The 11,573-nt window shown below is 43.0% G+C and overlaps 1 protein-coding gene across 1 annotated transcript; it reads left to right on the top strand.

Annotated features, from left to right (window-relative positions):
- The first annotated feature begins 1,570 nt into the window (after positions 1-1,570).
- Positions 1,571-2,686, top strand: LOC115651231 (olfactory receptor 1020-like). The gene has a single exon (XM_030562176.1). It carries the CDS (start codon positions 1,745-1,747, stop codon positions 2,684-2,686), a length of 942 nt encoding a protein of 313 aa, XP_030418036.1. The 5' UTR covers positions 1,571-1,744.
- The last annotated feature ends 8,887 nt before the right edge of the window (positions 2,687-11,573 follow it).

Here is an 11,573-nt window from a genome sequence, read left to right as displayed (position 1 = left end):
TCCAAGGAAACGTGTCCCTGGATGCTGTCTGACCAACACTTCCTGCTACTGGGGCATCTCATTGTGGAGTTCTAGGTGGCTATCGGGTGTGTATTCATTAAGAAGCTGCTTAATGTCTCTGCTTTCAAAATATCTTTGGAGAAAGAAAGGCCGGTCCTCATAGACTCATAGACTTTAAGGTCAGAAAGGACCATTATGATCATCTAGTCCAACTCCCAGTGTCTCCACACACTCTGGGTACATGAGAGAGATTAAGAGAGCTTCAAAGCATGTCTACATTGCAGAAAGGAAAAATAACCCACTGCAGAGAGTCTTAGAGGCCAGGTCAATTGATTCTGCCTTGTGTGGCTTGCGCTACAGCGCAAAAAATAGCTATGTAGACATTCAGGCTCAGGTTGGAGTCTGGGCTTTGACACCAGGCGAGGTGGGAGGGTGATCAGATATTGCCATAGTGAACATGAGAGAGAGAGAGAGAGAGAGAGAGAAAGAAGGGTTTTATTTGTATCATTGTTCAGTAGACTGTTTCTCTCCTGAATGGTGATCTTTTCCAAACCCACTTGTGTTGCATCTGATTCCCCGCTGAGTTATGGCAGTTCCATGCCACTGCCAGGGGCCAGAACAAGTGTGAGAGCTTCTTTCAACCATGATTTAACTACAGCCTCCCTTTGTTGACCTCTGCTGTTCATTCATACCTCCTTTAGTTATGTAAACACCCCCTCTGCGAATATTAACTTGGTTATCTCCAAAAGAATTGCTTTTGTGGAATTTACTCGGGGACTTTATTCCAAATGTGAGAGTTTGGTTGACTTGTCATAAACATATACTGGTTCCTAACTGATGATTTAATTATGGAAGGGTGCTAGTGCTGCAATATAAGGCTGGTTTTCAAACACTTCATCCAGCTTTCTGCTCTATATCAGATTGTTGCAGAGTTCAGAGAATTATAGAACCATAGAGTTGGAAGGGACCACATGGGTTGTGTTCTAGTCTAACCCCCAGCCAAGATGCAGTGTTTGTTGTGTTTGACTAACCCAAGACTGATAGTGATCCAGCCTCCTTTTGAAAACCTCCAGTGAAGGAACTTCCACAACCTCCCTTGGCAGGTTTGTTCCTTTGTCCTACTGCTCCGACAGTCAGGAAGCTTTTCCTGATTTTTAATCTAATCAGCTGTACTGGAATTTGAACCATCTGCCTCTTGTCCTTCCCTCTGTGGCAAGAGAGAAAAAGACTTTTCTCCAACTTTTTTATAGCAATGTTTCATGTATTTCAAGATTGGTATCATGTCCATCCTTAATCTCCTCTTTTCCAAACTAAACATACCCAGTTCCTTCAGCCTTTGCTCACATGGCTTGCATTCCATCCCTTTGTCACTCCTCTCTGGATCCTTTCTAGTTTCTCGACATCCTTTCAAATGATGCCGAGCCGTAGAATGCCATGAAGAGATATTAGTAAATGCCATTGCTTGCTAAGGATGCAGACTGAAAATTCTGAAGTGATCTTTCTATTTTATTTTATTTTTCTTCAAAAGGAGTAAATTCTTGGCAATTATACAGACTCACATGAAATTAGTTTAAGTTTGCAAATGTCACACAACCAGAACAGCATGACTTGGCTTTTGTATCTTGGCTTTCTTCTGTATTTTGCAATGGTGGTATCCACCTCCCAGTCCCCTTCGGTAAATCTTGAATCATAAACTGTACCTTGGCTGTTTTTCTTTTTTTTACCCCAACAGGATCTGGAATGTATGGCGCATGGCAATCACACTGGAGTCTCAGTGTTCATCCTTCTAGGATTCAAAGGCAGTAGATCACTGCAAGCTGTTCTCTTTGGGATGTTTTTGCTTATCTACAGCATGAGCCTAGCGGGGAACCTCAGCATGATCTCTTTAATCAGGATCGAGACGCGGCTACACACCCCCATGTATTTTTTCCTCAGCAACTTGTCCCTTGTAGACATCACTTACTCTTCCATTATTGCCCCTAAGGCACTGGTGAACTTCTTAGCAGAGAGGAAAGTCATTTCCTTTGCTGGGTGTGCCACGCAATTTTTCTTTCACTCCTTCTCCGTGAACTCTGAGGCTTCTCTTCTGGCTGTGATGGCGTATGATCGCTTCATAGCTATATGCAAGCCACTGATGTACATGCTCATTATGTCCAGGAAAGTCTGTGTTCAGCTGGTAGCGGCATCATACATTTATGCCTCCATTAATGCCATTGTGCACACAGGCTCTTTGTTCAGCCTGTCCTTCTGTGGTCCCAATATCATTGACCACTTTTTCTGTGACATTTCCCCACTCCAGAAACTCTCCTGCTCTGACACTCGCATGGGTAACACTGTGCATTTCGTCTTTGCCTCCGTAGCTGCATTAAGTACTATCCCGGTCATCATCGTTTCCTACATTTCTATCATGGTGACCATCTTGCGGATCCACTCCAACGAGGGCAGAAGGAAAGCCTTCTCCACCTGCACCTCCCACTTGACAGCTGTGTCCATACAGTATGGGGCTCTGTTCTTTATGTACTTACGACCCACATCCAGGAACTCATCAGAGTACGACAAAATGGTGGCCATTTTCTATATTTCCCTTGTGATCCCCATGTTGAACCCCTTGATCTACAGCCTGAGGAACAAGGAGGTGAAGGATGCCTTGAGGAAGACAATATACCAGAAAATTATTTTTCACTGAATCTAACTGAGAGGCTGAGTTTCATGATTTAATAATAAATAAAAGTGAGAGGAGCTGGCCTGAAAATGGAGCTTCTCTCAGATGGAAAACGTTGAGATTTCCAAAAAAAAGAGTCATCCTAACTCAGGACAATATAGGATGATACTGAGTACTTTCCTGGAAGTCAGGGAGATCCCAAATCCTGGGTATTCAGGTAGTGACCCCCCCCCCACCTGTATCAGCACACCAGGCAGGCAGCCTGGGAAACTGGCCCCCAGGATGACTGCTATTTGAGTAAGAGTCTGAAATGAAGAGCTTGGAGTTACCCCAAAGGGAAACTGAGATGAGATGCCACTTGCAGGGCTGCCTCAAAGCCACAAAGATACATTCAGGAGGAGGCCACACATATACAGACTGACTTATAATACATTACAGGAAGCCCGGTCTTCCTGCCTGGTTTCCTACCAGGCCAGGTACATGCTTGCTGGCTGATGAGTGGGTGTGCAAGCCGCCCTGTTCCTCCAAGCTCTCAGGCTCCCCAGCCTATCTGGTCCCTGGGATCCCCATCTTCCTTGGCAGCCAGTTGCCCAGGCTTCCTGTTTGCTGTGCTGATGGACTGGAGAATGTCCTGTATCCCCAGGATCTGAGACTTCCCTGACTTCTAGGATGCCCAGATTGTCCAATTCCTTAGCCACTGTTTTTTCTATATTCAATCCGCTTTATTTAGTCAGCTTTTTAAAACAATTTCTGTCTGAAGGACTTTATATATTTGCTGCTCTTCTTCATGAGGTGCAGATAGGCTGAAATCATTCTGATTTAGTGTTATTTTCCCCCAGAATTAGGTATTTGAGTGAAATATAATAGTTGATCCTCTCTTTAGTAGTCACTGTGATCCAGTATAAATGATAGCACAAAAAGCAAGGCAGGAGAGAATCAGAGTCAATAAGGGCAACTTCTCACCCCCCCCCCATGCCGGTTGTGCAGCAGGCAAGGAATATAGCCACAGGAGGCAATGGCATACCCCCATTCAACATCCAGTCAGTCAAGCACTCCTTAAACATTGGTAATTATGTGTTAGACATAGAACTGGTCAGAAACCGCTATCCCTCTTCCTCAGAAAATTCCCACATTTCATTCGGAATTGTAAGAGAGAGCCAATACTTTTGGCATTTCCCACAAAAACCACAATTTGGAACAATTTCACTTTGGGACCATCAGGAGGTTTCATTCTGATAATGTCTAAACATTTCATTTTAATAAGGTTGAAACTCTGTTTCGCGAAGGTAAAAATGTATCATTTCAATAAGGAAAATGTTTTGGTTCAACCTTATTTCTTTTTTTTTTACTTTTATATTATATTAAACTATTAAATATAATATACACCTAGAACCTAAAATCTGGCAAGTCAAGTGTAAAAGTCTAATTAGGCAGGTGAAAAAATAATTTCAAGAGCAACTAGCAAAAGACTAAAAACTAACAGTATTTTTTTAGGTACATCAGAAGCAGGAAGCCTGACAAAGAATGAGGGGTGGCACTAGATGATTGAGGTGCTAAAGGACTACTCAAGGAAGACAAAGCCATTGCAGAGAAGCTAAATGAATTCTTTGCATTGGTCTTCACTGCAGAGGATGTGAGGGAGATTCCCACACCTGAGCCTTTCTTATTATGTGAAGGATCTGAGGAACCGTCCCAAACTGAGGAGTCATACAACTATCCACCCAAAATGGGGTCTAGATTAGCTGTTACCACTCAAGAGAGAGATCTTGGAGTCATTGTGGACAGTTCTCTGAAAACATCCGATCTAGCTGCAGTAGCAGTCAAAAGCTAAGAAAATGATAAGAACCATTAGGAAAGGGACAGATAAGAAGATATCATAAGGCCACTATATAAATCCATGGTACACTCACATCTAGAATACTGCGTGCAGTGTTGGTCAGCCCATCTCAAAAATATATATTAGCAGTGGAAAAGATACAGGGAAGGGTAACAGAAATGACCAGGATTATGGAACAGCTTCCATAAGAGGAAAGATTAAAAGGATTGGAACAGTTCAGTTCAGAAAAGAGACAACGATGCAAGGGATATGATTGATGTCAATAAAATCATTAATGATATTGAGAAAGTGGATGAGGCAGTGTTATTTACCCCAGAAAATAATATATCCCCCTTCACAAAAGACAAGAATCACAGATCAGCCAAAGAAATTAATAGGAAGCCGCTAATGACTCCTGCCATGTTTACCAGCAGGTTAATTCTAATGGAGATATTTTGTTGCCCTCATGATAATTTCTTAAAAGTCCAGCTTAATCAATGTATCTATGACATCCTTCCAAGAACCCAGGGTAACTAGACCGTATTTAATCTCACTATCCATGTCACATACAGGAGCCATAAATGGTTATGGATCAACTCTCCCATCCTTCACATTGCAACAAGACTAAGAAATAGTGCCCAAAACCTTGTCTCCAGCCCAAAATTAGGGTGCACCTACTTCAAATACTACTGCCGCATAGGGTCGGTGCTGCACCTGTAGCACTTCAGCGGAGATGCTCACAACAGGGATAGGAAGGGTACTCCAATCTGTGTCATTAATCGACCTTCCCGAGAGGAAGTAGCTAGGTTGACAGAAGGATTCTTCCATGGTCCTAGCACCGTGTATGCTAGGGGATATATTGGCATAGCTACATCTCTCAGAGAATGTGTGTGGATTTTTCACACTCCGGATAGACACTGACGTTAGATAGCTACACTGACGTTAGTTTTCAGTGCAGATCAGCCCCTATACAGGTGGGAATAGAGTGAAATGATATGAAATATTTAAAAAGCAAATCTCTAGAGAGGGTGGGGGTAGTTATCAGGTGGTGTTTGTGAGACTCTATGCTGACATAGCCATGGGCCCGGCAGAAGGGCCTTGCTAATCTCTCCGGGGGTTCTTAAGCCTTAGGTGAGACGCTTGTGCACATAGACTGGTTTACTTCTGAAAATCCTTTTGCTCCCATGCTGCACTGTGTTTTTGCTGTTAAGATGAAACACAGGTGTGTGGTGGTGTTTTTTTTTAAGAAAGCTGGTCACTGTGTTAATTACTTATCACAGCTCCCGAAGGGAAGACTGGCAGGCCCCACAGCCAAATGGACCAGATGAGAAGCATCTGTAGATACACAGGAGGTGATAACCTAAGAGTGGGAGAGTATGGGAATTCCATCCCAGGACAGGGGAAGGCAAGAGTCCAAACATGTGAGGAAGTACACAAAATATTGTGAATACACGGATGAGACAGTTCCAAAGAACACTGTGATGGCCACCAGGTGGAAGATGCAGGTGGAGGAGGCATTGCACCAGTCCTCCATGGATTTGGCCAAAGAGGGTTCAAAGAGGCAGCTCAACTGTTAGCTCTTGACGTGTCTCATGTTGGCTACATTGCATTAGCCCAGATTGTCCTCACCACAGTGGCAACTGTGATAAAGCAGTGGGGGAAATAATGCGCATATGACTCTTGTGACATCTTCAGAGATCCTTCAGTGGAAGAAATGTGCCAGAGAAATACATGGAAACCATAGCTATCACTATCAAAATGGATCTTACCTAAGGGACAGATGAGCATTTAAGTTAATCCATCTTCCCATCACATGACATTTTAAAGCATCACTTTGAATAGTTTCCAAAGTATAAATAGCAAAACTATTAATGGCACAGATGCCATCCAAACATGGGACATGTTATGTCATGCTACCAAGAGAGGAAATTTCATTTTGCTGCCTTTACTGGCCCAAGCTGAATGTAGCTCTTCAGATATTTGTACAAGATGGGTAAATAAAAATCATTTGGAAAATGGACAAGTTCAGAGAATTCGCTCTCCCCACCCCCTTTAAGAGCTTGATTTGCATCAGTGAAATCAGTGGGAGTTCTGCACTTGGCTTTTAATGCACACTGGGTTCAGACTTAAATCATTACCATGTGTTACAGGTTTGACTGAATTCAGTAATGCCAAATGTCTCGGCTTAATCATCTTTTACAAGTAAAAGATTATTAGTAACATATAAATGTGGCATAACAGAGAAAGAAAGTCTGTATATATTACTAACCCATCTGCATGGTAACAGTGCAGAGGTCAGACTGCCTTAAAATCTCAGCTTCATTCTGTCTCTATCTATACTAGAGTTGAGGAGTTTTTTATCTCTTACCCTTTGACATGTTTTTGAACATTTTTGCTAGGCTTGCACAGACTGGAAAGTAAACAAGTCAACATGTATAACTAGTTTATTATCTACGCCACCACTATATTTGATAAGTTGGCAAAACCTTAGAAGTATCCTCTACCAGTAAAAACTTGTTATAAAGCACACATTAGTGAGGTGTTAGCAAAATTATTTGTCTCAACCTTGTTCTCTGAGATTACAATAGTTCACATCTCCCCTTGGCTAAATAGTATAACATAATTAAAAATAGTTTTGGGTGATCTTAAGATGAATACAATTTATACTTCTTTAAACATACCTACTATTATATATAATATTGCATATGATATTGGGTAACACTATGAAATTAGATAGATAGATAGATAGATAGATAGATAGATAGATAGATAGATAGATAGATAGATAGATAGATGCAGGAGCCAAGCATAGGAGAATACCTAAAGGATCTCCAGTTGAATGCGTTTCTTTAGCCATGTGGAATTCCCCTGCTGTATACAGAGCAAGGGTCATGCAATGATTACGTCATCTAACAACAGTACAGTTTCAGCATCAATATAAAACATTCTAAATACAATGTACTATACCTATTCACTAATTTCTTATTGTGGTTACATCATATCTCCTTTTTAATTGCACTTATAGCTGCAATAACAAACAAATTCCATGCTTTCATTAATATATTTTGTCTGCTTGAGTTGAATGCATCTATTTTCTATTAGTTAGCAGAAGGCAATTTACATTGCTGGTTCATGATTCTGTCTGTTTGACAGGTTTCCTATTTCCACATTTTTGTGTTATAAGAGCCAGCTGCACAAACATTGACAAAGTCCATCATTTCTTCTCTGATAACTATTCCTGCTGCATTTAGTGATTTAAGAACTTTGAGAGATGGGTTTATCTATTGTGCCTCTGACCTGGCTGGACAGAGAGTGGGGCCTGGCCTTCATCCAGTCAACACGTCTCTTGGAAATGGTCATTTGCCATGTGATATGGGTTCTCCTAGGGTAATTACTGATCAGGCCTGATCTAAGTCCGCTGTTGTTGTGATACTTTCTTTAAGTCTGAGGATCAAATCCTTCAAATGGTTGGTTGTGGTTTTTTGTTGTTGTTGTTGTTGTTGTTGTTTTTTGTTTTTTAAAGTTTCTGCTCCCATTTTAGGCAAATATTTCTATTCTGGAAATCATTGAAGAGTGTGCTTAAATCCCCCAGAATTCAATGAGATTTAATCACTTCATCAATGTCAAGCATATACTTAATGGATTCACTAGATAGAGATGGGTGCGAGCACATACCTAAGGGCTTTCCAGAACTGGGGCCTTTATTTTTAAGAGCTCTAGTCTGGTAAAATGGGAAATCTTTCCAAACTGGCAATACACCTCAAAAGAGGAGAAAGCTTTGAGTGTACATTTCGGGACAGACAGTTCAACATGTCCAGCAGCATCTATAATTGGAGGCAGATGTTCAGAGGTGCTGGGCTTTCAGTTAGACACTGCAGTTAGGAAGCCCGAGTTATAGCAGTGGTCAGCACCCAACACTGAGATAAATAGTGCAGGTCCCAAGTGAATAATTTAGGTCCCTAAGTGGGAGCAGAGACCTTTGGAAAAGTTACTCTCGTTTGGGTTCTGAAAAGTTAGCTATTGGATACAGAGCTTTTTGGAAAAATCTGGGCAATAGGTTTATTTTTTTAAATGAAAGAAACATATTTGGTTATTCCTATAAAGATAACGACACAGAAAACTCACTTCTCCTTCTCACTCCCATTTATTGATTAAACATCATGTCTAACATTTACTCCGAGGAAAAACCTTCTTTTCTATCATCCTCCAAAGACCTCTTTCACCTCTGTTCAGAGGGGTAGCCGTGTTAGTCTGCTTCAGCAAACACAACCGGAGTCCTGTGGCACCTTAAACACTAATACATTTACTTGGGCATAAGCTTTCGTGAGCTGGAACCCACTTCATCAGCTTACGTCCAAATAAATGTTAGTCTTTAAAGTGCCACAGGACTCCATTTTTTTCACCTCCTGGTTCCTCAGGCTGTAGATCCAGGAGTTCAGCATGTGGATCACAAGGGTATAAAACACAGAGGTGACCGTGTCTTTTTCCATGAAGTACTTTGAGCTGGGCCGTGAATACATAAAAGAGCCTGTTCCATAGAGGATGGTGATGGCCATCAGATGGGAGCTGCAGGTGGAGATGGCTTTGCTCCTGCCCTTCATGGGCTTGATCTTTAGAAGAGTGATCACAATGTACATGTAAGAGACGAGAATGATCAGGAGAGGAAATATTACAACCATAGCTGCACAGGTGAAATGAACAATGTCTGCAATGCAAGTGCTAGAGCAGGTCAGCTTCAGGCTGGGGGGCACATCACAGAAGAAATTATAAGGAAGTGCTATTTAATAAAACCTTGACTAACCTCAAGCCCACTCCAGCCAAAGTGGAGTGTGAGTACCCAATAATCCAGGAAGAACTGACAGCTGTCTACAAAGCAGTCTGTCTCCTCCAAGAAGAAATCAACCACCTAAACAAATTTCAGCTCTAGATGTGTATACTAGGCCAAATTCTCAGCTGGATAACTCTGTGGAAGTAATTTACTTCGTATAATGAGGTTTAATTGGAAGGTTTCCCTTAGAAACTTTAGTGAAACAAACCACTGTCAACCTTTTAGGCAACCAAGCAACCATCAAGTATAAATTATATGTGGACATCCATGACACTAAAAGGATTATTGCTGAGTAGGTAGAATGTGGCACAGAATGGCCTGGCATTATAAAAGTGGGTTTAAAATGCTTCAGCTTGGCCATTGGGACAAGTCCTTGTCTCTAACTAAAATCCTGGAAGGAAAAGCCGGTACACACGATGAGAGTTCACCCAAATATTAAGTGGTTGAAAGGACTCAAAGTTTCAAGATGTAGAGAGATTTAAAAAAAATAAAAATAAAAAAAAAAGAATGCTTTTTTCAAGCACTCTCAATTTTAGGATTTGACTCATGGCTTTTGAGCACCTGGGGAATGCAATGTGCCCTTAGCACATACTGGTGCCTTACTGGGAGCTGATCTGCTGTGACCAACTGCATATTCCCTGGGGTGCCCTTCTGGTGGTGGTTGGGTTCCCAGCTCTTTGGAAAATCCAGGGCTGCTGACAGAATTTCTGGGCCCATGGGGAAACTGTGTGTGAGAGAGACTCCAGCCCCCCAGAAGCGGCAGGGCCTTAGGCAAAAGGGCCGGGGCTGGGGGCTAGCCCCCCCCGAGTTGCCTTGAGCATTGCCTGGGGCTCCAGTGGTGATTACCACTGTCCCTTTCGCACCCACATCACACTCATTGGCAGCTCTGGGTGCCCCACTCTGCTACTGGCCCGACCAGTGATTAAGTCACTGTGATATAAAGTGGCATGGAGCCCACCGCACTGCACCGTTCCTGTGACTTAATAGTGGCAGGGAGCTTCCTGCCAGCACTACCCTGGCAGCAGCAGTGGCCCTGGGAGCCCTGGGCCCTTTTAAGTCACCAGAGCCCGTAGTCTGCCTCCCTTGCCTGCCTCCCCGCTCTCTGGTCACCAGCACTGGGAAAATCTACCTTCCTTTCTTCCTTTTCATGGAAAGTGCGCACATTGCGTTATTCACAGAAATCAAGCTAACAATACAGAGATATCAGTCCCTGCCTTTTCTTCCCTCTATTGAATTAAAGCCATATCCAGTTTTTGCATTTACAGAGAAAAAACCTTCCTCTCTCTTATCCTCCTAAAGGCCTCTTTGACTTCTTTATTCCTCAGGCTGTAGATCAGGGGTTTCAGCATGGGGATCACCAGGGTATAAAACACAGAGATGATTTTGTCCTGATCCATGGAAGACTTTGAACTAGGCCATAAATACATGAAAGAGCCTGTTCCATAGAAGATGGTGACAGCCATCACTTAGCGACGAGGAGCTGCTAACAGGGAGTTTTGCAAGGGAGTTCTCCAGGTGAAGGAGGAGCACATACAGCATCTGTGGGGTAAGTGACTGTCTGCAGTGTTTGGGTTTGTGTGTGTGTTTGGGGGTTACTTGCTGTGTGCTGAGCTTGTGTTTGTCAGTCTGTTTGGTTTGTTTGTTTGAAGGACCATGTGCTGTAGCTGGCAGTTTGAGGTGGAGCTACTAGGAAGGTTTGAAAGCTAGAAGCCTCTGGTAATTGGCTGAACCTTAACCAGTGGGCGGGGCATTCACTCAGGCCAGGGCTTTATAAAGCTGCGCACAAGCGACCAGGGAGCTTAGCGAACAGAAGCTGCTAACAGGGAGTTTTGCAAGGGAGTTTGGAAGGGGGGGGGGCCCTTGTCAGTCTCATCTGTGACCCATTGGTCCCCTGAACCCATAATCTGAGCCACATCGAAAACCTTTCTGTTTACAGCAGAGAGGAGCGGATAGGGAGCTGTAGACAGGAATTTGAGAGAGTTTGACAGAGGGAGGCTTACAATGGTGAGGAGGACCCACAACACCTGTGCCAGCACTGCTTCTGTCTCCTCTACCTGTGCCTGTAGCCAGACAGAGCACCAAAGCATGGATGCTTTTACCCAGATTCTGGTGTGGGCTTGCAAAGACTGTAACTTGCAATTTCCACTTACTGATATCCAGGCTGGGGGTGGCATCCAATGTGAAAGGTGCCTACTGGTGGAATCTCTCAGGCAGCAGGTGGGAGAGCTACAGGAGGAGGTGGCCAGGCTGAGAAACATCTATGTCGA

This window comes from Gopherus evgoodei, chromosome 4 (genome assembly GCF_007399415.2).
Source record: "Gopherus evgoodei ecotype Sinaloan lineage chromosome 4, rGopEvg1_v1.p, whole genome shotgun sequence".
NCBI lineage: Eukaryota > Metazoa > Chordata > Testudines > Testudinidae > Gopherus > Gopherus evgoodei.
This window is presented reverse-complemented; position numbering and strand designations above follow the sequence as displayed.